At 46.8% G+C, this 27,094-nt stretch overlaps 3 protein-coding genes across 8 annotated transcripts in view; 2 read left to right on the top strand and 1 right to left on the bottom strand.

The window, feature by feature from the left end:
• The window catches only part of CORO1A (coronin 1A), a 107,518-nt gene extending 94,474 nt beyond the window's left edge, over positions 1-13,044 (top strand). For all 5 annotated transcript variants that reach the window (XM_056535697.1, XM_056535696.1, XM_056535694.1 and 2 more), the window contains 7 exons: positions 1,219-1,400; positions 2,765-2,884; positions 3,039-3,143; positions 3,226-3,371; positions 3,647-3,704; positions 10,847-11,068; positions 12,462-13,044. In XM_056535697.1, coding sequence (XP_056391672.1) covers positions 1,219-1,400; positions 2,765-2,884; positions 3,039-3,143; positions 3,226-3,371; positions 3,647-3,704; positions 10,847-11,068; positions 12,462-12,566 — 938 coding nt within the window. In that variant the 3' untranslated portion in view covers positions 12,567-13,044. The remainder of the gene's footprint in view (positions 1-1,218; positions 1,401-2,764; positions 2,885-3,038; positions 3,144-3,225; positions 3,372-3,646; positions 3,705-10,846; positions 11,069-12,461) is intronic.
• Positions 13,045-13,159: 115 nt separating this feature from the next.
• On the bottom strand, positions 13,160-21,162 carry BOLA2B (bolA family member 2B). Its single transcript, XM_056535706.1, has 3 exons — positions 21,031-21,162; positions 20,452-20,549; positions 13,160-13,357 (listed from the first exon to the last, which is right to left on the bottom strand). Exons 1-3 carry the CDS (start codon positions 21,130-21,132, stop codon positions 13,258-13,260), a joined length of 300 nt encoding a protein of 99 aa, XP_056391681.1. The 5' UTR covers positions 21,133-21,162; the 3' UTR covers positions 13,160-13,257.
• A 324-nt stretch (positions 21,163-21,486) lies between these two features.
• Positions 21,487-26,593, top strand: LOC130284848 (structure-specific endonuclease subunit slx1-like). 2 transcript variants are annotated; one of them, XM_056535705.1, is made up of 7 exons: positions 21,487-21,618; positions 22,590-22,767; positions 23,072-23,123; positions 23,490-23,834; positions 23,967-24,094; positions 25,088-25,172; positions 25,246-26,593. In XM_056535705.1, exons 2-7 carry the CDS (start codon positions 22,595-22,597, stop codon positions 25,270-25,272), a joined length of 810 nt encoding a protein of 269 aa, XP_056391680.1. In that variant the 5' UTR covers positions 21,487-21,618; positions 22,590-22,594; the 3' UTR covers positions 25,273-26,593. The 2 variants fall into 2 exon arrangements, with proteins under 2 accessions (XP_056391680.1, XP_056391679.1); XM_056535704.1 differs by having other exon boundaries at positions 21,566-21,618; positions 22,587-22,767.
• Positions 26,594-27,094: the final 501 nt, after the last annotated feature.

Genomic DNA, 27,094 nt, shown 5'->3' with positions numbered 1-27,094 from the left:
AGGAGGATAGCGGTGTCCTGTACTATGACGTCATATATCATAGTGTTAGTGTGGGGGAGGATAGCCCTGTCCTGTACTATGACGTCATATATCATAGTGTTAGTGTGGGGGAGGATAGCCCTGTCCTGTACTATGACGTCATATATTATAGTGTTAGTGTGGGGGAGGATAGCCATGTCCTGTACTATGACGTCATATATCATAGTGTTAGTGTGGGGAAGGATAGCCCTGTCCTGTACTATGACGTCATATACCGTAGTGTTAGTGTGGGGGAGGATAGCGGTGTCCTGTACTATGACGTCATATATCATAGTGTTAGTGTGGAGGAGGATAGCCCTGTTCTGTACTATGACGTCATATATCGTAGTGTTAGTGTGGGGGAGGATAGCCCTGTCCTGTACTATGACGTCATATACCGTAGTGTTAGTGTGGAGGAGGATAGTCCTGTCCTGTACTATGACGTCATATATCGGTGCTAGTGTGGGGGAGGATAGCCCTGTCCTGTGACATCATATATCGTAGTGTTAGTGTGGGGGAGGATAGCCCTGTCCTGTACTATGACGTCATATACCGTAGTGTTAGTGTGGGGGAGGATAGCCCTGTCCTGTACTATGACGTCATATATCGTAGTGTTAGTGTGGGGGAGGATAGCCCTGTCCTGTACTATGACGTCATATATCATAGTGTTAGTGTGGAGGAGGATAGTCCTGTCCTGTACTATGACGTCATATATCGTAGTGTTAGTGTGGGGGAGGATAGCCCTGTCCTGTGACATCATATATCGTAGTGTTAGTGTGGGGAGGATAGCCCTGTCCGGTACTATGACGTCATATATCGTAGTGTTAGTGTGGAGGAGGATAGCGGTGTCCTGTACGATGACGTCATATATCATAGTGTTAGTGTGGGGGAGGATAGCCCTGTCCTGTACTATGACGTCATATATCATAGTGTTAGTGTGGGGAGGATAGCCCTGTCCTGTACTATGACGTCATATATCGTAGTGTTAGTGTGGGGAAGGATAGCGGTGTCCTGTACTATGACGTCATATATCATAGTGTTAGTGTGGAGGAGGATAGCCCTGTCCTGTACTATGATGACATATATTGTAGTGTTAGTGTGGGGGAGGATAGCCCTGTCCTGTACTATGACGTCATATATTATAGTGTTAGTGTGGGGGAGGATAGCGGTATCCTGTACCATAACGTCTCCTGTCCCCAGGTTGTGATAACGTCATCCTGATCTGGGACGTTGGATGTGGACAGTCCATCATCTCCATAGACGAGACCCACACCGACCTCATATACAGCGTGGCCTGGAACAGGAACGGCTCCCTCCTCTGCACCTCCTGCAAGGACAAGAAAATTCGCATCATGGAGCCAAGAGCCGGCACTATTATTGCTGTGAGTGTGCAGAGCATCGCAGCCTATGGTAGCAGTCCCTCCCCGACTAGATCATAGGTTACTGCTCCCCCGACTTCATCAAAGATCACTGCTGCCCCGACTTCATCAAAGATCACTGCTGCCCCGACTTCATCAAAGATCACTGCTGCCCCGACTTCATTATAGATCACTGCTGCCCCGACTTCATCATAGATCACTGCTGCCCCGACTTCATTATAGATCACTGCTCCCCCGACTTCATTATAGATCACTGCTGCCCCCGACTTCATCATAGATCACTGCTGCCCCGACTTCATTATAGATCACTGCTGCCCCTGACTTCATCATAGGTCACTGCTGCCTCCACTTCATCATAAATCACTGCTCCCCTAACTGCATCATAGATCACTGCTGCCCCGACTTCATCATAGATCACTGCTGCTCCGACTTCATCATAGATCACTGCTGCCTCGAGTTCATCATAGATCACTGCTCCCCTATCTTCCTCATAGTTCACTGCTGCCTCGACTTCATCATAGATCACTGCTGCCCCGACTTCATCATAGATCACTGCTGCCCCGACTTCATCATAGATCACTGCTGCCCCGACTTCATCATAGATCACTGCTCCCCCGACTTCATCATAGATCACTGCTGCCCGACTTCATCATAGATCACTGCTGCCCGACTTCATCATAGATCACTGCTGCCCGACTTCATTATAGATCACTGCTGCTCCGACTTCATCATAGATCACTGCTGCCCGACTTCATTATAGATCACTGCTGCCCCAACTTCCTCATAGATCACTGCTGCCCGACTTCATCATAGATCACTGCTGCCCGACTTCATTATAGATCACTGCTGCCCCGACGTCATCATAGATCACTGCTGCCCCGACTTCATCATAGATCACTGCTGCCCCGACTTGATAATAGATCACTGCTGCCGCAAATTCATCATAGATCACTGCTGCCCGACTTCATTATAGATCACTGCTGCCCCGACTTCCTCATAGATCACTGCTGCCCGACTTCATTATAGATCACTGCTGCTCCGACTTCATCATAGATCACTGCTGCCCCGACTTGATAATAGATCACTGCTGCCGCAAATTCATCATAGATCACTGCTGCCCGACTTCATTATAGATCACTGCTGCCCCGACTTCCTCATAGATCACTGCTGCCCGACTTCATTATAGATCACTGCTGCCCCGACTTCCTCATAGATCACTGCTGCCCCGACTTCATCCTAACACATGAATGTGGCTTAAGTGAAGTACTGGGTAATATCTGTACAAACCAACAGGGGGCAGCAGAACACACGTCCACCCACTTGTATAATGCCCCTAATAATTACCACATATTCTCCATACTCTTCAGGAAACAGAGAAACCCCACGAGGGAAATAGGCCGGTCCGCGCTGTCTTCGTATCCGACGATCAGATATTGACCACAGGTTTCAGTCGGATGAGCGAAAGACAAATTGCACTATGGGATACGGTGAGTCCAACTATGTATCTTGTAAAGGTGCAATAGTCTGCAGCAGTTGCAAAAGTACAACTCCAAGCATGCCTGGAGAGAGGAAGGCTAGAGACAGCTAGAGACACAGTGATCTGCAGAGCATCTCACCTCTCCATTCCTTCCCACCCTACAGAAGGCCTTCAGCTCCCCACTCACCCTGCAGGAGCTGGACACGAGTAGCGGAGTCCTCATCCCATTCTTTGACCCGGACACCAACATTGTTTATGTCGCCGGGAAGGTGGGTGATGACATTTTGCTCACATTTTACAGGGGTTTTAATTAGCAATATATTAATGTTACATTTTTACGTCTCGTCATAGGGGGACAGCAGCATCCGCTACTTTGAGGTGACGGACGAGAGCCCCTACATCCACTTTCTGTCCCAGTACAGCAGTAAAGAGTCTCAGCGGGGGATGGGCTATATGCCGAAACGCGGCCTGGAGGTCAACAAGTGCGAAATCGCCAGGTAAGTGCGATCCTCTGTAATAGATAGAGACGTCCCTACAGGTTTCTCCATACCGGTGGCAGCGTCTTAACGTAGACACTTAGGGGGAAGATTTATGAAATCCTGTCCAGAGGAAAAGTTGCTGAGTTGCCCATAGCAACCAATCAGATCGCTTCTTTCATTTTTCAGAGGCCGTTTAAAAAAATAAAAGGAGCTATCCGATTGGTTGCTATGGGCAACGCAGCAACTTTTCCTCTGGACGGGTTTTGACAAATCTCCCTCCAATTTCCTTTTAGATTTTACAAGCTGCACGAGAGGAAGTGTGAACCAATCGCCATGACGGTGCCAAGAAAGGTAAGAGGCCGGCATCACACTGTAACTCAGGATCAGTACAGGATAAGTAATGTATGTACACAGTGACCTCACCAGCAGAATAGTGAGTACAGCTCTGGAGTATAATACAGGATATAACTCAGGATCAGTACAGGATAAGTAATGTATGTACACAGTGACCTCACCAGCAGAATAGTGAGTGCAGCTCTGGAGTATAATACAGGATATAACTCAGGATCAGTACAGGATAAGTAATGTAATGTATGTACACAGTGACCTCACCAGCAGAATAGTGAGTACAGCTCTGGAGTATAATACAGGATATAAATCGAGATTTTCCTAGCTAATGTGACGGAAAATATAAGTTATATGAAGACAGGAGGCGAGTATCTTGCATTAATCTTTCTTTTATTAATGCCCATAGCAGAATTTTATTAAAATAATGTATTTAATATAACTTTTTGAAAAAACTACAACTCCCAGCAGCCCTTGCGCCTTCCTCCTCCCATTTCCTGTTGACTGGTGCTATAAATGAGGCTGCTGGAAGATCCACCTCCTCTTTCTTGCTGCGATGTCTAGACTGACAACTTAGTCCTGGAACACCGCCATGTAGCATAGCTCCGTCTCAGGAACCCTTGAACAAACGGCCAACCGGGCCGCGAACCTTCTGACCATCTGGATCAGGAACTCTGTAAGAACAACAGGAACCGAACATTTCAGCTTCCACTGCCACGAAGACGTCGTCGACCATTCTGTTCAGTATCCTAAAAAGAAAAACAAACATCATCATAGGGTGGGTCGGGAGGGAAGATACTCGCCTCCTGTCTTCATATAACTTATATTTTCCGTCACATTAGCTAGGAAAATCTCGATTTATATATCAGACAGGAGGCTCATATCTTGCAAGTTTAAAGCTTAACAAATACAGACAACAGAAAATAGTAATGCAAGACAAATCAGAGTACCGCCACGGATACGTGTTCCTCCGGTCTAAAATAAAATTGACGAAAAGTCGTCTCTGACGACCAATCGGCGGCCAATAAGAGGTCCGCGAGTGAACCTCCTGAGGTAACCACTTTAGTGGCCATAGCCCCTCTAGAAGAGTGGGCCCCGAACAAGGAAACGTCGATGCCCGCCATAGACATGGCCGACCGCACCCACCTGGCCAGAGTGGCCGAACTGACTGGAAGATGGGGCTTCACATAGGATAATAAAAGTTGAGTATGAGATAGTGAACGTAAGGTCGCTGTCCGCGCCTCGTACGTTTGGAGACAACGTACTACACAAAGTTGAGGATGAGTCGGAAAAGAAGGGTAAAAGACTGACTGAAGTCCCGTCTTGGTCCTCCGAACAACCGAGAACCGGACACCTTCAGGCGAAAATTGTCGCCTAGAGATGTCCAATGCTCTAACATCCGACACCCGTTTAATGGAAACCAGACAAAGTAGTGTAGTCAATTTGAACGACAAAAATTTTAAGGATAGCGCTTCATTGGCATCCCAGGAGGTAAAGAAGTCTAATACTCGGGAGACATCCCAAGTCGATTGATATCGAGGACGGGGAGGACGTTTAAATTTCACTCCCCGTAATAATCTGCACACTAACGGATGTTTGCCAACCGGTAGAGAATCCACCGGACAGTGATATGCCGATATGGCAGATCTGTAAACATTCAAGGAACTGTAAGATTTTCCGGCCTCAAAGGCATCTGCCATATAGTTGACTATGATGGGAACAGGTGCTTGAATGGGATCAACCTGTCGTTGATCACACCAACGAACCCATAAGTACCAGGCTGATCGATACGCCGATCTAGTCCCTGGGGCCCAGGCCAGGGCGAGGAGGTCTCTAGCTGATTGTGAAAGGTCGCTACCAGCGTCTGGGACCCCGAAACCAACCACACGAGGAGTGGAAGCTTGCCTTCCTGGATCAATGGATGGGGTTCCCCGATCGGATTCGTGAGAAGTAGAGGTGCGCAGGGAATCAATCGGGGATAGTCGATGGACATCCCCAGGAGAAGGGGAAACCACGGTTGCGTGGGGCACCAAGGAGTGATCAGAACCACTGTCGCTCTCTGAGTTGTTACTTGCAGCAGAACTCTGGTTATCATCTGGAATGGGGGAAACGCATAGTGAATCCCCTGCGGCCACACTTGACGAAAAGCGTCCACTGCTGACGCTTCCGGGTCCGGCCTCCAGCTGTAAAAGCGGGGTAATTGCCGGTTGAGACGAGAGGCAAAAAGATCCATATGTAAGGGACCCCAAAGTTCTCGAATCATGAGAAACACAGATCGATCGAGCGTCCAATCGCTGTAATCGACTAGGTAACGGGAATTCCAATCCGCCACCGAGTTGGATATACCTGGTAGGTATTCCGCCACTGGGATGATGTCCCTGGATAGGCAAAAATGCCAGAAGTCTGACGCAATGTTCGCCAGAATCCTGGATCTCGTGCCTCCAAGGCGATTGAGATATTGCACTGCCGCCACATTGTCCATGCGTAATAACACGCAGCAATTGGATCTGTGTGGAAGAAAACTCCTGATTGCAAAGAATGCCGCCAGTAATTCCAGTGCTTTGATGTGGAGAAGAGATTCGTCTTCTGACCAACTCCCTCCTGTTGTGGCTCGACCACAGCGTGCCCCCCAACCATGTCGACTCGCATCGGACTCTATGATGATGTCTGGGCAGGAGTTGAATATAGTTTTGCCGTTCCATTCGACGGCATGGCATAGCCACCAGTGTAACTCCGTCACCGCCTCCGGGCAGAGAGCAATCTCGTCTGCGTAGCGTAAACCCTGTCGAAGATGGAGGATCTTGAGCCTCTGAAGTGCCCGATAATGGAGCGGGGCCGGAAAGATTGCTTGAATGGAAGCCGCCAACAGGCCGACTATTCGAGCAATCATCCGTAACGACACCTGACCTTTGCGCAACACAGCCCTGATTTCTTTGCGAATCAGGGCTAGTTTGGCATTGGGTAGACGTAGTACTGCTTGTTCGGTATCCACCAGGAAACCTAGAAATTCCATCGATCGTGAAGGAATCAGAATGGACTTTTTGTCGTTGATCAGGAACCCTAGTTCCTTCAACAACCCCACAGTCCACTGACTGTGCAACAAGACTTGTGCTCTGGAACTTGCCATGATCAGTAAGTCGTCCAGATAAATAATTAGTCGCACCCCTCTGCTCCTGAGAGTCGCTACTACCGGCTTGAGTAACTTTGTGAAACACCAAGGGGCCGATGATAATCCGAATGGCAGGCAGGTGAATTGCCACATTCGGTCTCTCCACAGAAACCTTAGGAAAGGTTGGGAGGATGGGTGCATGGGGACGGTGAGATACGCGTCCTTCAGGTCGACCTTCACTAACCAGTCGCCTGGCCATAAGAGGTCGCGTAACAGGTGGATACCCTCCATCTTGAAGTGACGGTAAGTCACGTGTTGATTCAGGTCTCTTAGGTTGATCACAGGGCGATAGCCGCCATCCTTTTTCTTGACAAGGAATAAATTGCTGATAAACCCTGGGGAGAGGGGGTCCACCTCCTGTACTGCATTTTTTGTTACAAGCTCCTGAAGCTCGGTGTCTATGAGTGTCATGTTTTGGGACGAGAAATGAATGGGATGTGGCCTGACGTTCAGTACTGGAAGGGACTGAAAATCTATCTAGTAACCCTTTACAGTATTGATGATCCAAGCGTCTGCCGTAATCATGGACCAGACGTGGATAAAATACTTCAGTCTGCCCCCCACAAGTGTTTGTGATAGTGTAAGAGGATGTATACTCACCGGCTGACGGACGGGATCTGGGGAAACCTCGGCCTCCACGTCCCCTCCAGGGGCGTCCACGTGGTGGAAAAAAGGGGGCAGGTTGTGCCACCGGCAAGGTGTATGACTGCTGAGCAGGAGCGTACGGCTGTGGATTTGGTCTAGCGTAGGGCCTGAAGTAGGCAGTGCGGCCGGCAGAGCGCCCTCTCCCTCTGCCGGCCTTGCCAAAAACCTTAGGGTTAGAACCCGATTTTTTCAGTGAATTCTGAGCCTTATCAAGGCTAGTAAATAAGGACACAAATTTATTTATATTCTTAATCAAATCCTCGCCGAAGAGAAGGCCTTCAGCAGAAGGGCCCGGCTCATTCTCAGCAAGGTGCGACAATTGAGGTTCCAATTTCATTAATATGGACCTTCTGCGTTCAATAGAACAAGTTGTGTTGGCGCTGCCGAGCATGCATATAGCACGCTGGGCCCACCCTCTTAGTTGCCCTAAATCCACCGGCTGGGAGGTAGAGGCTGCCTGTTCCGACAGGTTTAAAATTTTAGTAAGCGGGCCCAGGAGGTCTAAGATCCGATCCTGTATCACCTTGAACGAACGTTCAATTCCTTTTTTGGAGTACTTGCCGGAGCGGGTTAAATATTTCATCAGGACCGGATCTATTTCCGGTGTTTGTGCCACTTTCTTGGCCACATATGGTCTGGGGCACTCTGATCGCAGTTTGTTGCGATTGGACCGATCCAGTGCTTTTCTGGTCCAAAACTCTATATAGTCCGCAACTTGCGGTAATGGGGCCCAATCCCCTGACCGGGGATGAGTGATAGCCTCCGGACTAAAGAACGGTTGTCCGAGTGTATCTAGTACCGTCTCGGAAGGTATGTCGAGATTGGCGTTAGAATTTTCTGCTAAGAACCCCGCATCCTCCTTGTCAGAGTCGGAGTCCGTGGCCTCGGCCACCTCAGAGACTTCTGACGACTCATCCTCCGATGTGTCGTACGAGTCTGGTTTGGTCCTTTTATTGGACTTATGCCTCTTTGTAATGGTCTCCTTGAGGCCCAAGGGTCGGTCGTATACAGGATGTGGGGTTTGACAGGCCGGAGTGGGTCCTGTCCTGGACATATTATTTTCTTCCCCTGCCGGGGAGTCGAGTTGTTCATTAATATGTTTGCGCTTGGAAAGCGCTTTACCCCTATTAGGTTTCTCTCCAGAGACTGAGGGTTTAATAGAGGGATGTATAGTTGAGGCTAGTGCAGCTTGGACAGACCTATTTATGAGGTCTTGTATCTGAGTAGCCGTCATTAACTGGGAGGCTTCTAACTCAATATGCTCCTCAGTACCAGCCATGATAGGGGCAGTATGTTTGTTGTTATCACCAGCCATATCTAGTGTAGGCTATCAAGTAGCACTAAGATATTCAAAGTGAATCTGTAGTGGACCTCACTATGAGCTCCACAAGCTATTGAATAGGTTTCTATTATAAGCTGGTTATGATTGGAACAGCCTAGTTGTCAATAGTATAATTAATTGCAGGTTAAAGGTTAGCACCTAACAGGATCCTGTCAGTATTCTGTGACCGGACTGTGAAACTACCTGGGGAGATGGTAATTGACCGAAACGCTGACCACCACAAAATTGCTGCCGTTCCTCTCGCCGCTCGCACCACACTGGCGACGGGGAGAGGAGGCGGCAACTAGTCACAGCGGTCCCAGGCGAAATCTCACGAGAACTCGGCAGGGAGCGCTGTGATTGGTGGAGTGGTGTTAGCAAAGCGCGTCAGAAGATGCGCGTTAGAAGAGGAAACGCCCTCCTCCCCTCCTTTCCGGCGAACAAGAAGCTCAGTGGCGGGAAGGAGGGAGGAGAAGCGCGCGAAGAAGCTCAAAATGGCGCCGGTAAGCCAAAAGAGAGGGTGGGAGGAAGGGGGAGATAGACGGAAAAGAATTCCGTGTCTCGCCCTCACAGAGGTAAGCCGGAACTCACCGGCCACCGGCAAAATCCATAAGGGACAAACGCGTAGAATATGACAGATATATATAAAAGGAAAATATATAAAAGGGAAATAACTGAGAATAATAATGATAGATATGAAGAATATATGAGAAAAAGAGATGAATTTGAATAGTCAGAAACTTATAGAAAACATATACATTCAGTGTACTTATCTGTCTGCCATGAGCAGAAAGAAAGAGGAGGTGGATCTTCCAGCAGCCTCATTTATAGCACCAGTCAACAGGAAATGGGAGGAGGAAGGCGCAAGGGCTGCTGGGAGTTGTAGTTTTTTCAAAAAGTTATATTAAATACATTATTTTAATAAAATTCTGCTATGGGCATTAATAAAAGAAAGATTAATGCAAGATATGAGCCTCCTGTCTGATATATAACTCAGGATCAGTACAGGATAAGTAATGTAATGTATGTACACAGTGACCTCACCAGCAGAATAGTGAGTGCAGCTCTGGAGTATAATACAGGATATAATTCAGGATCAGTACAGGATAAGTAATGTATGTACACAGTGACCTCACCAGCAGAATAGTGAGTACAGCTCTGGAGTATAATACAGGATATAACTCAGGATCAGTACAGGATAAGTAATGTAATGTATGTACACAGTGACCTCACCAGCAGAATAGTGAGTACAGCTCTGGAGTATAATACAGGATATAACTCAGGATCAGTACAGGATAAGTAATGTAATGTATGTAGAGAGTGACCTCACCAGCAGAATAGTGAGTACAGCTCTGGAGTATAATACAGGATATAACTCAGGATCAGTACAGGATAAGTAATGTAATGTATGTACACAGTGACCTCACCAGCAGAATAGTGAGTGCAGCTCTGGAGTATAATACAGGATATAACTCAGGATCAGTACAGGATAAGTAATGTAATGTATGTACACAGTGACCCCACCAGCAGAATAGTGAGTACAGCTCTGGAGTATAATACAGGATATAACTCAGGATCAGTACAGGATAAGTAATGTAATGTATGTACACAGTGACCTCACCAGCAGAATAGTGAGTGCAGCTTTGGAGTATAATACAGGATATAACTCAGGATCAGTACAAGATAAGTAATGTAATGTATGTACACAGTGACCTCACCAGCAGAATAGTGAGTACAGCTCTGGAGTATAATACAGAATATAACTCAGGATCAGTATAGGATAAGTAATGTAATGTATGTACACAGTGACCTCACCAGCAGAATAGTGAGTACAGCTCTGGGGTATAATACAGGATATAACTCAGGATCAGTATAGGATAAGTAATGTAATGTATGTACACAGTGACCTCACCAGCAGAATAGTGAGTACAGCTCTGCAGTATAATACAGGATATAACTCAGGATCAGTAATGTAATGTATATACACCCTGACCCCGCTCCTCTCCTCCGCAGTCTGACCTCTTCCAGGAGGATCTGTACCCAGACACCCTCGGCCCAGACGCGGCCCTCACTGCGGAGGAGTGGCTGTCCGGTAAGAACGCGGAGCCGCTGCTCATCTCCCTGAAGGACGGCTACGTCCCTAGCAAGAGCCGCGAACTGAAAGTCACCAAGAACATCCTGAACGTGCGACTGCCGAAACGCAGCCAGTCATCCAACGGGAGCGGGGCATGTGAGGTAGGAGAACGCGCTTGAGGAAGAGTAACCGATGCTTGCTGTCAATGAACAGAACATTCTAGTTTTCATCCAGACTGAGACATTCAGCTGTGACCTTACAGTGCACTGTACATGATAACACTACGGGGGGGAATGAAAATTCATCATTGTTTTTGCGCAATTTGTTTTGCACTTAGGGGGCGACGTAAAAAAAAAAAAGTGCAAGTATATTCCACCCCTTAGGGCAGCGTTTCCCAACCAGGGTGCCTACAGCTTTTGCAAAACTACAACACCCAGCATGCCCGGACAACCGAAGGCTGTCCGGGCATGCTGGGTGTTGTAGTTGTGCACAGCACCTAGATTAACCCTTTAGATTCCGTGATCGAAAAGTTAAAAATAACATGTGCCAGTGGGCTGATCCGGACCACTGTGGAAGCGAACATGGGGTCCGGATCAACTGCGATGAAGGCCGGCGGTCCATATCGGAGTTTCTGCCGAACAATTGGCGCTTCTGAGAACACAGGCAGCCTTGGCAGGCTGTATATGCGGAGCGCCGATAACACCGATTAATACAACCAAAAAATTATTTAAAAAAAAAAAAAAATCGCATGTAATAATTCCCTACGGGGGACTAAGAAATAGTGTTATTAAAAAAATAAAAAAAAAAGGGTTAATAAATGTGAATAATCCCCCCCCCCCCTTTTTTTATGTAAATAAAAACACATACGTGGTATCGCCGTGCGCGTAAATGTCAGAACTATTAAAATATAACAATAAAGGGGTATTCCAGGAAAAAAAAATTATTTTTTTTTAAATCAACTGGCTCCAGAAAGTTAAACAGATTTGTAAATTACTTCTATTAAAAAAATCTTAATCCTTCCAATAATTATCAACTGCTAAAGTTGAGTTGTTGTTTTCTGTCTGGCAACAGTGTGCAGTTCCCGAGACAAGCAGAGATGTCAGCAGAGAGCAGAGTAGGAGGGGTTTGCTATGGGGATTTGCTTCTAAACCGGGCGGTTCCCGAGACACGTGTCATCAGAGAGCACTTAGACAGAAAAGAACAACCTTAACTTCAGAAGCTCATAAGTACTGAAAGGATTAAGATTTTTTTAATAGAAGTAATTTACAAATATGTTTAACTTTCTGGAGCCAGTTGATATATAGAAAAAAGTTTTTTCCTGGAATACCCCTTTACCTTTGCCGCCGATTTTGTGGCAAAAAAACAACAAACCTCCTATGAGTCTGTAGGAGGGGGGGGGGCTATTAGAAGGGGAGGAGGAAAAAACAAAAAATTGGAAACATTTTAATTGTCCCGGTGATTAAAGGGTTTATTAGACACTGAAATGATGTCAGGAAAATGGCGCAAAAATGTTCACATAAATGATATCTCCCCCCACTATATCCTTATACACAGGACTTCACCCTGGAGCAGCTCCTGGAGGACATAAAGCAGCTGAAAGCGACCGTCGCGGAGCAGGAGAAACGCATCGCGCAGCTGGAGGGGAACGCGTCCAACTGAACCGCGGGGGATAGGGGGCGCCATTGACTTGGAGTCCCACCCCTTTAGCCCACCGTGTGTCGCTACCAGAAGAGTGTTAAGACGATGGAATAGTGGACACTGTTACGGCGCAGGAGGCGGGGTCTGATGACCCTCCTGCCGTGACCCCGCCCCCTGACCTTCTGCTCACCGCCGCCCCCTATACCGTCCTGAAGGTGTAAATACTATTATAAATGGTACAAGAGAAATTCAAGAATTTAAGTCATTGCTGGGATTTTATTTTATATTAATGGGAAATGTTCTGTCTGATGAAACCGCGAGAATAAAGTGAACGGTCACATGATCACCGACGTCCGCGACTTATCTGCCTCATAGCTCCACGGCTGCAGAACTTTTTTGCAAAAGCAGGAGTGAAGCAGCGTTTCCCAACCAGGGTGCCTCCAGCTGTTGCAAAACTACAACTCTCAGCATGCCCGGACAGCCTTCGGCTGTCCGGGCATGCTGGGAGTTGTAGTTTTGCAACAGCTGGAAGCACCCTGGTTGGGAAACGCTGGTCTGGAGAATATTAATTTTGAAGGGTCATGACCTCTATATATCAGAAGAAGACGTCAGAGTCACCGGAACATCATTTATTCTTATATCTCTAAATTGTCAGAAATGTCCATAGAGACCTTCACCCGAGTCCACACAAAAATGGCCGCCGCCGCCCCCATCACTTCTGCTTCTCTTGCTCCCACTGGGCCGGAGTCAGCGTCTTCTGCTCAAAGGCGTGAATGATCTTCAGTTCTTCTGCCAGACAACTGTTCACGAGCCTGTAGGGGGCAGCAGAGAGTCACAAACTATATCCTAATGCTGTATGTAATGTATGTACACAGTGATCTCACCAGCAGAATAGTGAGTACAGCTCTGGAGTATAATACAGGATATAACTCAGGATCAGTACAGGATAAGTAATGTATGTACACAGTGATCTCACCAGCAGAATAGTGAGTACAGCTCTGGGGTATAATACAGGATATAACTCAGGATCAGTACAGGATAAGTAATGTAATGTATGTACACAGTGATCCCACCAGCAGAATAGTGAGTACAGCTCTGGAGTATAATACAGGATATAACTCAGGATCAGTACAGGATAAGTAATGTAATGTATGTACACAGTGATCCCACCAGCAGAATAGTGAGTGCAGCTCTGGAGTATAATACAGGATATAACTCAGGATCAGTACAGGATAAGTAATGTATGTACACAGTGACCTCACCAGCAGAATAGTGAGTACAGCTCTGGGGTATAATACAGGATATAACTCAGGATCAGTACAGGATAAGTAATGTAATGTATGTACACAGTGACCTCACCAGCAGAATAGTGAGTGCAGCTCTGGAGTATAATACAGGATATAACTCAGGATCAGTACAGGATAAGTAATGTAATGTATGTACACAGTGACCTCACCAGCAGAATAGTGAGTACAGCTCTGGAGTATAATACAGGATATAACTCAGGATCAGTACAGGATAAGTAATGTAATGTATGTACACAGTGATCCCACCAGCAGAATAGTGAGTACAGCTCTGGAGTATAATACAGGATATAACTCAGGATCAGTACAGGATAAGTAATGTAATGTATGTACACAGTGACCTCACCAGCAGAATAGTGAGTGCAGCTCTGGAGTATAATACAGGATATAACTCAGGATCAGTACAGGATAAGTAATGTAATGTATGTACAAAGTGACCTCACCAGCAGAATAGTGAGTACAGCTCTGGGGTATAATACAGGATATAACTCAGGATCAGTACAGGATAAGTAATGTAATGTATGTACACAGTGACCTCACCAGCAGAATAGTGAGTACAGCTCTGGAGTATAATACAGGATATAACTCAGGATCAGCACAGGATCAGTAATGTAATGTATGTACACAGTGATCTCACCAGCAGCAGAATAGTAAGTACAGCTCTGGAGTATAATACAGGATATAACTCAGGATCAGTACAGGATAAGTAATGTAATGTATGTACACAGTGACCTCACCAGCAGAATAGTGAGTACAGCTCTGGTGTATAATACAGGATATAACTCAGGATCAGTACAGGATAAGTAATGTATGTACACAGTGATCTCACCAGCAGAATAGTGAGTACAGCTCTGGAGTATAATACAGGATATAACTCAGGATCAGTACAGGATAAGTAATGTATGTACACAGTGATCTCACCAGCAGAATAGTGAGTACAGCTCTGGGGTATAATACAGGATATAACTCAGGATCAGTACAGGATAAGTAATGTAATGTATGTACACAGTGATCCCACCAGCAGAATAGTGAGTACAGCTCTGGAGTATAATACAGGATATAACTCAGGATCAGTACAGGATAAGTAATGTAATGTATGTACACAGTGATCCCACCAGCAGAATAGTGAGTGCAGCTCTGGAGTATAATACAGGATATAACTCAGGATCAGTACAGGATAAGTAATGTATGTACACAGTGACCTCACCAGCAGAATAGTGAGTACAGCTCTGGGGTATAATACAGGATATAACTCAGGATCAGTACAGGATAAGTAATGTAATGTATGTACACAGTGACCTCACCAGCAGAATAGTGAGTGCAGCTCTGGAGTATAATACAGGATATAACTCAGGATCAGTACAGGATAAGTAATGTAATGTATGTACACAGTGACCTCACCAGCAGAATAGTGAGTACAGCTCTGGAGTATAATACAGGATATAACTCAGGATCAGTACAGGATAAGTAATGTAATGTATGTACACAGTGATCCCACCAGCAGAATAGTGAGTACAGCTCTGGAGTATAATACAGGATATAACTCAGGATCAGTACAGGATAAGTAATGTAATGTATGTACACAGTGACCTCACCAGCAGAATAGTGAGTGCAGCTCTGGAGTATAATACAGGATATAACTCAGGATCAGTACAGGATAAGTAATGTAATGTATGTACAAAGTGACCTCACCAGCAGAATAGTGAGTACAGCTCTGGGGTATAATACAGGATATAACTCAGGATCAGTACAGGATAAGTAATGTAATGTATGTACACAGTGACCTCACCAGCAGAATAGTGAGTACAGCTCTGGAGTATAATACAGGATATAACTCAGGATCAGCACAGGATCAGTAATGTAATGTATGTACACAGTGATCTCACCAGCAGCAGAATAGTAAGTACAGCTCTGGAGTATAATACAGGATATAACTCAGGATCAGTACAGGATAAGTAATGTAATGTATGTACACAGTGACCTCACCAGCAGAATAGTGAGTACAGCTCTGGTGTATAATACAGGATATAACTCAGGATCAGTACAGGATAAGTAATGTAATGTATGTACACAGTGACCTCACCAGCAGAATAGTGAGTACAGCTCTGGAGTATAATACAGGATATAACTCAGGATCAGCACAGGATCAGTAATGTAATGTATGTACACAGTGATCTCACCAGCAGCAGAATAGTAAGTACAGCTCTGGAGTATAATACAGGATATAACTCAGGATCAGTACAGGATAAGTAATGTAATGTATGTACACAGTGACCTCACCAGCAGAATAGTGAGTACAGCTCTGGTGTATAATACAGGATATAACTCAGGATCAGTACAGGATAAGTAATGTAATGTATGTACACAGTGACCTCACCAGCAGAATAGTGAGTACAGCTCTGGAGTATAATACAGGATATAACTCAGGATCAGCACAGGATCAGTAATGTAATGTATGTACACAGTGATCTCACCAGCAGCAGAATAGTAAGTACAGCTCTGGAGTATAATACAGGATATAACTCAGGATCAGTACAGGATAAGTAATGTAATGTATGTACACAGTGACCTCACCAGCAGAATAGTGAGTACAGCTCTGGAGTATAATACAGGATATAACTCAGGATCAGTACAGGATAAGTAATGTAATGTATGTACACAGTGACCTCACCAGCAGAATAGTGAGTACAGCTCTGGTGTATAATACAGGATATAACTCAGGATCAGTACAGGATAAGTAATGTAATGTATGTACACAGTGACCTCACCAGCAGAATAGTGAGTACAGCTCTGGAGTATAATACAGGATATAACTCAGGATCAGCACAGGATCAGTAATGTAATGTATGTACACAGTGATCTCACCAGCAGCAGAATAGTAAGTACAGCTCTGGAGTATAATACAGGATATAACTCAGGATCAGTACAGGATAAGTAATGTAATGTATGTACACAGTGACCTCGCCAGCAGAATAGTGAGTACAGCTCTGGAGTATAATACAGGATATAACTCAGGATCAGTACAGGATAAGTAATGTAATGTATGTACACAGTGACCTCACCAGCAGAATAGTGAGTACAGCTCTGGTGTATAATACAGGATATAACTCAGGATCAGTACAGGATAAGTAATGTAATGTATGTACACAGTGATCCCACCAGCAGAATAGTGAGTACAGCTCTGGAGTATAATACAGGATATAACTCAGGATCAGTACAGGATAAGTAATGTAATGTATGTACACAGTGATCCCACCAGCAGAATAGTGAGTACAGCTCTGGAGTATAATACAGGATATAACTCAGGATCAGTACAGGATAAGTAATGTATGTACACAGTGACCTCACCAGCAGAATAGTGAGTACAGCTCTGGGGTATAATACAGGATATAACTCAGGATCAGTACAGGATAAGTAATGTAATGTATGTACACAGTGACCTCACCAGCAGAATAGTGAGTGCAGCTCTGGAGTATAATACAGGATATAACTCAGGATCAGTACAGGATAAGTAATGTAATGTATGTACACAGTGACCTCACCAGCAGAATAGTGAGTACAGCTCTGGAGTATAATACAGGATATAACTCAGGATCAGTACAGGATAAGTAATGTAATGTATGTACACAGTGATCCCACCAGCAGAATAGTGAGTACAGCTCTGGAGTATAATACAGGATATAACTCAGGATCAGTACAGGATAAGTAATGTAATGTATGTACACAGTGACCTCACCAGCAGAATAGTGAGTGCAGCTCTGGAGTATAATACAGGATATAACTCAGGATCAGTACAGGATAAGTAATGTAATGTATGTACAAAGTGACCTCACCAGCAGAATAGTGAGTACAGCTCTGGGGTATAATACAGGATATAACTCAGGATCAGTACAGGATAAGTAATGTAATGTATGTACACAGTGACCTCACCAGCAGAATAGTGAGTACAGCTCTGGAGTATAATACAGGATATAACTCAGGATCAGCACAGGATCAGTAATGTAATGTATGTACACAGTGATCTCACCAGCAGCAGAATAGTAAGTACAGCTCTGGAGTATAATACAGGATATAACTCAGGATCAGTACAGGATAAGTAATGTAATGTATGTACACAGTGACCTCACCAGCAGAATAGTGAGTACAGCTCTGGTGTATAATACAGGATATAACTCAGGATCAGTACAGGATAAGTAATGTAATGTATGTACACAGTGACCTCACCAGCAGAATAGTGAGTACAGCTCTGGAGTATAATACAGGATATAACTCAGGATCAGCACAGGATCAGTAATGTAATGTATGTACACAGTGATCTCACCAGCAGCAGAATAGTAAGTACAGCTCTGGAGTATAATACAGGATATAACTCAGGATCAGTACAGGATAAGTAATGTAATGTATGTACACAGTGACCTCACCAGCAGAATAGTGAGTACAGCTCTGGTGTATAATACAGGATATAACTCAGGATCAGTACAGGATAAGTAATGTAATGTATGTACACAGTGACCTCACCAGCAGAATAGTGAGTACAGCTCTGGAGTATAATACAGGATATAACTCAGGATCAGCACAGGATCAGTAATGTAATGTATGTACACAGTGATCTCACCAGCAGCAGAATAGTAAGTACAGCTCTGGAGTATAATACAGGATATAACTCAGGATCAGTACAGGATAAGTAATGTAATGTATGTACACAGTGACCTCACCAGCAGAATAGTGAGTACAGCTCTGGTGTATAATACAGGATATAACTCAGGATCAGTACAGGATAAGTAATGTAATGTATGTACACAGTGACCTCACCAGCAGAATAGTGAGTACAGCTCTGGAGTATAATACAGGATATAACTCAGGATCAGCACAGGATCAGTAATGTAATGTATGTACACAGTGATCTCACCAGCAGCAGAATAGTAAGTACAGCTCTGGAGTATAATACAGGATATAACTCAGGATCAGTACAGGATAAGTAATGTAATGTATGTACACAGTGACCTCGCCAGCAGAATAGTGAGTACAGCTCTGGAGTATAATACAGGATATAACTCAGGATCAGTACAGGATAAGTAATGTAATGTATGTACACAGTGACCTCACCAGCAGAATAGTGAGTACAGCTCTGGTGTATAATACAGGATATAACTCAGGATCAGTACAGGATAAGTAATGTAATGTATGTACACAGTGACCTCACCAGCAGAATAGTGAGTACAGCTCTGGGGTATAATACAGGATATAACTCAGGATCAGTACAGGATAAGTAATGTAATGTATGTACACTAGGGATTTCCCGATACCGGTATAGATACTGGACATTACCACGAGTTCTAGTATTTGTGCAAATGTCCCCGATACCTAATCCGATACTCGCCGGCAGGTATCACGGAGGTGCCAAACTATGCAGCGCACATCATAGCCGGGACCTGAGGCTAATGCCGAACATCACTGATCGTGATGATGTCCGGCATTAACCCTATAGACACCATGATCAAAGTTGATTGCAGCATCTAATAAGTCCTGTAGTTACCTGCTGTTTGGCTCTGAGATGCTGATCGGGATCACTGCAGTGAAATCGCGGTGTCAGCTGCAAGGACGGCCGGAGGTCCCTTACTGTGCCGTCCAATCATCGCTCCTTTACTGCAGCCAACCATGGCAGGCATTAGTAAAGGAGCGCCGATAACACTGATCAATGCTGTGGCATATCATTGACCAGTGTATTCAATCTATAGATTGCCTGTAATATAGTGACCTATGGGGACTAAACAAAGGGGAAAAAAAAAGTGTAAAAAATAAATAATGTGAATTAACCCTTTCCTAATAACATTTTGAATCCCCCTTTTAAATAAAATAAAATCTTTTTTTCTCTTATTATAAAAAACAAAGCCCTTCCTCTAATAAAAACTTTAAAAAAAAACACCACTTTTTCCATTTAAAAAGAAAAAAAAAGTCACGACACGTATCGGCGAGTACTTAAAAAAAAGTATCAGTACTCATTCTTAAAGGGGTACTCCGGCGCTTAGACATCTTATCTAAGGGTATAAGATGGGGATAAGATGCCTGATTGTGGGGGGGGGGGGCCCACCGCTGGGGACCCCCGTGATCTTGTACGTAGCACCTCGTTAGAATCAGTCCCCGGAGCATGTTCGCTTCAGGCCTGATTACTGGCGACCACGAGGACGGAGCATAGTGACATCACGTCTCCGCCCCTGTGTGACGTCACGCTCCGCCCCCTCAATGCAAGCCTACGGGAGGGGGCGTGGCAGCTGTCACCCCCCCTCCAATTGACTTGCATTGAGGGGGTGGAGCATGACATCACACGGGGGCGGAGCCGTGACGTCACTATGCTCCGTCCTCGTGGTCGAGATGGACTCAGCCTGAGGACCTCCAGCTGTTCCGGAAGCCGCTAAAGGTAGGCGCTGCATGGTAGATCCCCAGTGGCGGGACCCCCGCGATCTGACATCTGAGGATAAGATGTCTAGGGGCGGAGTACCCCTTTAAAAGAAATGGTATCGGGACATCCCTAATGTACAGTGACTCCACCAGCAGAATAGCGAGTGCAGCCCTGAAGTATAGTACAGGATTGTCGTCCTCACCGGTGTCGCTGTAGAAGGGCTTTTCCCTCAAACTGAGGGGACACGACGATGACCCTGAAGCTGGTGGCGCAGTGGTTCGGGGAGGTGTCTTCTACTTCCTGCAATGGAGAAGAAATAACAGGTCAGTGACATCATTAGAGGACGGATATAAAACGTCTGGAGCACCACAAGTCCCAGCAGAAGATTCTATAAAACTGAGTTTCTATTCATTTCATGACTCCTCCCCCTGTCACTTAGCCCCTCCCACTGCAGTAGTAACTATAGTAACCTACAGAGGTTACAGGACATCCCGCAGAGAAGGGGGAAGTCACGTGACGTGACAGGTCTTCACTTAAAGGGGCCAGAGCAAATAATAAATTAGAAGAACATGCTAGAAAAATACAAAATAAGACACTGGTTTGTTTAGAATAGTCACGCAGTGGTCTTCAACCTGTGGACCTCCAGATGTTGCAAAACTACAACTCCCAGCATGCCCGGACAGCCAATGGCTGTCCGGGCATGCTGGGAGTTGTAGTTTTGCAACATCTGGAGGTAAACAGGTTGAAGATTACTGACTACCCACGTGATCCGGCTCCTCACCACGTGCTCGGCCTGCAGCTCCCGCCTCAGCTTCTCCTTCAGGGTCTCCACACTGATCCCTCCGTCTCCAGCCATGATACTGCAACCTGCAGCACCGCGCATGCGCGGACACCTCCGCACTGCGCACCGCTCCTCCGGCTCTCATTGGTGGGAATTCTCCGAGCTGCGCCCACAAGGATGACTGACAGGAGGCTCAGCTAATAAGAGTGGAGAAAAACTTTAGAAGGAGGCGGAGACACAATACAAATTCAGCCAATCAGATTCTCCCCGGCATTTCTGGTCTGTGCTGCCCCCGTTATTGCCTGATGATGGAGATCTGATCGTCTCACGGTATCACTGGGATTTGTTGGGGATTTTATTAGTAAAATGATGGAGATCAGTGTAATAAATATCACGGGGTGAGATCCGACCCTTCATTTGATGGTTCTTATGGCGTCACCAAACGAATGATACAGGCGATTATAAAGGACGACCCGTCACTATGAAAGCCTCGTCAGCTGAGGACCCGTAACCAGGAAGTGACGTAACGGCCCGGAAGAGGGCGGAGACTGAGGTGGGTGGATGAGCTGTTATCACTGCAGTTTATAGGTGAGTACTGTGCATTATATATGTATACAGGAGAGGAGTACTGTGCGTTATATATGTATACAGGGGAGAAGGGGTACTGTGCATTATATAGGTGTACAGGAGGGAAGGAGTACTGTGCGTTATATAGGTGTACAGGAGGGAAGGAGTACTGTGCGTTATATATGTATACAGGGGAGAAGGAGTACTGTGCGTTATATATGTATACAGGAGAGGAGTACTGTGCATTATATATGTATACAGGGGAGAAGGAGTACTGTGCGTTATATATGTATACAGGAGAGAAGGGGTACTGTGCGTTATATAGGTATACAGGGGAGAAGGAGTACTGTGCGTTATATAGGTATACAGGGGAGAAGGGGTACTGTGCGTTATATATGTATACAAGAGAGAAAGGGTACTGTGCGTTATATAGGTATACAGGAGAGAAGGGGTACTGTGCATTATATAGGTATACAGGAGAGAAGGAGTACTGTGCATTATATATGTGTACAGGAGGGAAGGAGTACTGTGCATTATATAGGTATACAGGAGAGGAGTACTGTGCGTTATATATGTGTACAGGAGGGTAGGAGTACTGTGCGTTATATAGGTATACAGGAGGGAAGGGGTACTGTGCGTTGTATACAGGAGAGAAGGGGTACTGTGCGTTATATAGGTATACAGGAGGGAAGGGGTACTGTGCGTTATATAGGTATACAGGAGGGAAGGGGTACTGTGCGTTATATAGGTATACAGGAGGGGAGGGGCACTGTGCGTTATATGTATACAGGAGGGGAGGGGCACTGTGCGGTGTAGGCGGAAGTGGTACTGTGCGGTGTAGGCGGAAGTGGTACTGTGCGGTGTAGGCGGAAGTGGTACTGTGCGGTGTAGGCGGAAGTGGTACTGTGCGGTGTAGGCGGAAGTGGTACTGTGCGGTGTAGGTGTAGGTAGAAGTAGTACTGTGCCTCTGATCCGGTCTATCCTCTCAGCAGGCAGGATGGTTGTGGAGGTGGAAGGATTTTTCGGGGTTTATCTTCTCTTCTGCACTAATCCCAAGTACAAGGGCCGGATCTACATCGGCTTCACTGTGAACCCAGAGCGGCGGATCCAGCAGCACAACGGAGGCAAACAGAAGGGAGGAGCCTGGAAGACCAGTGGGAGGGGCCCATGGTAAGGACCGCCCACGAGGAGCACAGTCACATTATATCCCTCTGCTTTCTACTGCGCTATATCTAGGTTCCCCCACAGTGTCAGGATCTCTGCTGGCTGTCAGTGAGTAAGGATCAGCATGGTTCTGGTCAGAATATTTCCATCCACTGATCATCAGAGAAGCCGCAGAACTGATCCCTGTAGGGTACATGAGGGCACCAAGGGCTCCGCCAGACCTTTATAGGAAGTCGTGGGGCCCCGGCACAGAGTATAAAACGTGATCCCAAACTGTACAGATCAGTGACTTCTCTTCTCCCCTGTGCAGGGACATGGTGCTGATCGTCCATGGATTCCCCAATGATATCGCAGCTTTACGGGTAAGAGAACAAGCGGACACAACTATGACTACAGCTCTGGAGGTGACTGGAGTATAAGAATAGTAAATGCAGCTCTGGATATGACTGGAGTATAAGAATTGTAAATGCAGCTCTGGAGGTTATTAGGGCAGTGTTTCCAAACCAGGGTGCCTCCAGGTGTTGCGAAACTACAACTCCCAGCATGCCCGGACAGCCTTTGGTTGTCTGGGCATGCAGGTAGTTGTAGTATTGCAACACCTGGAGGCACCCTGGTTGGGAAACCCTGTATTATGGTATAAGAATAGTAAATGCAGCTCTGGAGGTGACTGGAGTATAAGAATAATAAATGCAGCTCTGGTTGTGACCCAGCTTCTCGTCTCTCCTTAGTTTGAGTGGGCCTGGCAGCACCCGCACGTCTCCCGCCGTCTCACCCACGTGCCACGGAAGACAAAGAAACAATCCAGCTTTGACTTCCACCTCATGGTCCTCTACCACATGCTGCGGGTGGCGCCCTGGAACCGCTTACCCCTCACCCTGCGCTGGCTCAGACAGGAGTACCACCGGGAGCTGCCGCCCCTCCTCCAGCCTCCGCTGCACATGCCGCTGGCATTCGGACAAGTGAGGGCCAAGCCGATCGGTAAGACCCAGGGGGAGAAGGGCCACGAGGAGGAGAGCGCCATCCAACTCCACAGCGTGGTACAGCGCTGCAGGGTCTGCTATGACAAGCTGCAGGTGGGTGACGTATGAGGGTATAGTCACATGAGGCACAAACTTCCCATCAGTGGGCGGAGCTATGTACTGGGGAGGGGGGGGGGGGGGTGACCGGCGCCACCTTCACCCGCATGTCGTCTTCTCCCCGTACAGAGTCAGGATGACGCCCTGCGCTGCTTCCACCCCGGCTGCTCCCTGAACGCCCACATCCTCTGCCTGGCCAAACTCTTCCTCCGAAATGATCCCGATCACCTGATCCCCGTGGAGGGTCTGTGCCCCAGGTGAGCTGCGCCCGTCACCTCCTAACTTTTTCACAGCTGAGGATTTGTTACAATTGTATCAGTCTGTAGATCGCTCAGACGGATACAATGTATCAGTGCAAGAAGAACGTAACGATCAGAACGAGAGATATTAGTGCTGACGGCTGACGCCCGGGACTGTCCTGCCTAGATGCAACTGTAACAAACCCTCAGCTGTGAAAAGTATCAAGTCATGGTTTGAAGAATTGGTTAAGGTCTGACTTTTGGTACCTTCCCCAATCGCTATGGCAGTGGTCTCCAAACTTTGGACCTCCAGGTTTAGGAAAACTACAACTCTCAGCATGCCCGGACAGCCAACGGCTGTCCGGGCATGCTGGGAGTTGTAGTTTTGCAACACCTGGAGGTCTACAGTTTAGACACTACAGCTCTATGGGGCTTCCCAGCACTGCCTTATCCATTGATGGCCTGTGCTAAGGGTAGACCTGGATAAATTAAAGGGGCACTCCGGTGGAAAACTAAATTTTTTTTTTTATTTTTTAAATCAACTGGTGCCAGAAAGTTAAAACAGATTTGTAAATGACTTCTATTAAAAAATCTTTACCCTTCCAGTACTTTTTAGCAGCTGTATGCTACAGAGGAAGTGCTTTTCTTTTTGAATTTTTTTTGTCTCGTCCACAGTGCTCTCTGCTGACACCTCTGTCCGTGTCAGGAACTGTCCAGAGCAGGAGAGGTTTGCTATGGGGATTTTCTCCTGCTCTGGACAGTTCCTGACACGGACAGAGGAGTCAGCAGAGAGCACTGTGGACAAGACAAAAAAGAAAAGCATTTCCTCTGTAGCATACAGATGCTAATAAGTATTGGAAGGGTAAAGATTTTTTAATAGAAGTCATTTACAAATCTGTTTAACTTTCTGGCACCAGTTGATTAAAAAATGTTTTCCAGTGGAGTACCCCTTTAAGTCATGTGACTCCTTTTACACTGCGCCCCTTTGACCTCTGCCCTCCTGTCTCGTAGCTGCGGAAACTCTGTGCTCTGGGGAGACCTGATCCGATATAAGAAAGGCTGCTACGGGGACCTGGAGGAGATCTCACAGACGCAGGTAGAGTGGACCCCGGTATGTCACCATCTGATGTCACCTTAGGCTGGGTATAAAGGAGTCTTCTCTTCTGTAGGCTCACTGGGTGGACGAGCTGCACTGATGGAGGACCCCGCCTGGTGGGAGATGCCGCACTGATGGAGGACCCTGCCTGGTGGGAGGTGCCGCACTGATGGAGGACCCCGCCTGGTGGGAGGTGCCGCCCTGATGGAGGACCCCGCCTTGTGGGAGGTGCCGCACTGATGGAGGACCCTGCCTGGTGGGAGGTGCCGCACTGATGGAGGACCCCGCCTTGTGGGAGATGCCGCACTGATGGAGGACCCTGCCTGGTGGGAGGTGCCGCCCTGATGGAGGACCCCGCCTGGTGGGAGGTGCCGCCCTGATGGAGGACCCCGCCTTGTGGGAGATGCCGCCCTGATGGAGGACCCTGCCTGGTGGGAGATGCCGCACTGATGGAGGACCCTGCCTGGCGGGAGGTGCCGCACTGATGGAGGACCCTGCCTGGCGGGAGGTGCCACACTGATGGAGGAACTTGCCCTGATGGAGGACCCCGCCTGGTGGGAGATGGCTGCAATGATGGAGGACCCCGCCTGGTGGGAGATGGCTGCAATGATGGAGGACCCCGCCTGGTGGGAGATGGCTGCAATGATGGAGGACCCCGCCTAGTGGGAGATGGCTGCAATGATGGAGGACCCTGCCTGGTGGGAGATGCCGCACTGATGGAGGACCCTGCCTGGTGGGAGATGCCGCACTGATGGAGGACCCCGCCTGGTGGGAGATGCCGCACTGATGGAGGACCCCGCCTGGTGGGCGATGGCCGTCCTGATGGAGGACCCCGCCTGGTGGGAGGTGCCTGCAATGATGGAGGACCCCGCCTGGTGGGAGATGCCGCACTGATGGAGGACCCCGCCTGGTGGGAGATGGCCGCCCTGATGGAGGATCCCGCCTCCATCAGTGTGGATTTATTTATTATGGAAAGAATATAAAATTTTTGAACAAGCACAGAACGTGCCCCTGGACACATGGCCCCTTGGGCGTTACGTGACTGTGTATATAAGAGGCTTCTACAGGAACCTGGAGGAGATCTGGAGCCCACACTAGTCTGATACCTCAGCTATTTATTTCTTTTTAATCTTGATTAATGATTTTTAAGCTCCAATCATTGTATGTACAGAATAAATCACATGGAATGGAGTCTGGACACCGCTACATATCGCCCCAAAATATAGAGGGAGCAGCACAGCCGGCAAATGTCCGCTCCTGCAATGGGAATGTAATAAACCTTTGGGCAGGAAGCACCCGCTGCTGCTGACAATAAGATTTTTTTTTTTAAAGGGGTTAGCCGGAGGGAGGGGGGTCCTGACAATGCCCATTATGTAGGATATAAATCAGTCCTACATGGGAAGCACCAGGGCCCAATGTGTGACACTGCCGCTAAGCCAGTGTTTCCCAACCAGGGTGCCTCCAGCTCTTGCAAAACTACAACTCCCAGCATGCTAGGACAGCCGAAGGCTGTCCTAGCATGCTGGGAGTTGTAGTTTTGCAAAAGCTGGAGGCACCCTGGTTGGGAAATCCCACACTAAGCAATGGCCCCAGTGAGGTACTTATTGACAGACATGGACACATTGGGCCCAGATGCTTCCCGAGCCTGACAGTCACATCAGGGGACAGGAGCAGAACACTGGGGGGAGCGTGGGAGGTAAACAGGTTATTTATTTATATGGACATAGTTGTAAACATTCAGAAACATCTCCTGCATTATGTTAAATGGAGGCGATGATGATGCCAAACAGTGTCACCCATATATAAATATGGGGCATAATAAAAAAAATATATATAAATGGTAAATGTGAGTAACCGTATTAGTCCAGTGATGCAAATCATAAAATGTGGCAGTATCTTGTAATAACCTTTTTTTATTTGAG

Source organism: Hyla sarda, chromosome 8 (genome assembly GCF_029499605.1).
Source record: "Hyla sarda isolate aHylSar1 chromosome 8, aHylSar1.hap1, whole genome shotgun sequence".
Lineage (NCBI taxonomy): Eukaryota > Metazoa > Chordata > Amphibia > Anura > Hylidae > Hyla > Hyla sarda.
Note: the sequence above shows the minus strand (reverse complement) of the source record. Positions and strands in the feature narration are given on the sequence as shown.

Coding starts and splice junctions, on each gene's coding strand:
- BOLA2B (XM_056535706.1), bottom strand. CDS start 21,132: ATGCGCGGTGCTGCAGGTTGCAGTATCATGGCTGGAGACGGAGGGATC. Junction 20,550..21,030: donor AGCTGCAGGCCGAGCACGTG/GTGAGGAGCCGG, acceptor TCTCCATTGCAG/GAAGTAGAAGACACCTCCCC. Junction 13,358..20,451: donor GCCCTTCTACAGCGACACCG/GTGAGGACGACA, acceptor TGCCCCCTACAG/GCTCGTGAACAGTTGTCTGG.
- LOC130284848 (XM_056535705.1), top strand. CDS start 22,595: ATGGTTGTGGAGGTGGAAGGATTTTTCGGGGTTTATCTTCTCTTCTGC. Junction 23,124..23,489: donor ATGATATCGCAGCTTTACGG/GTAAGAGAACAA, acceptor GTCTCTCCTTAG/TTTGAGTGGGCCTGGCAGCA. Junction 24,095..25,087: donor GTGGAGGGTCTGTGCCCCAG/GTGAGCTGCGCC, acceptor CCTGTCTCGTAG/CTGCGGAAACTCTGTGCTCT.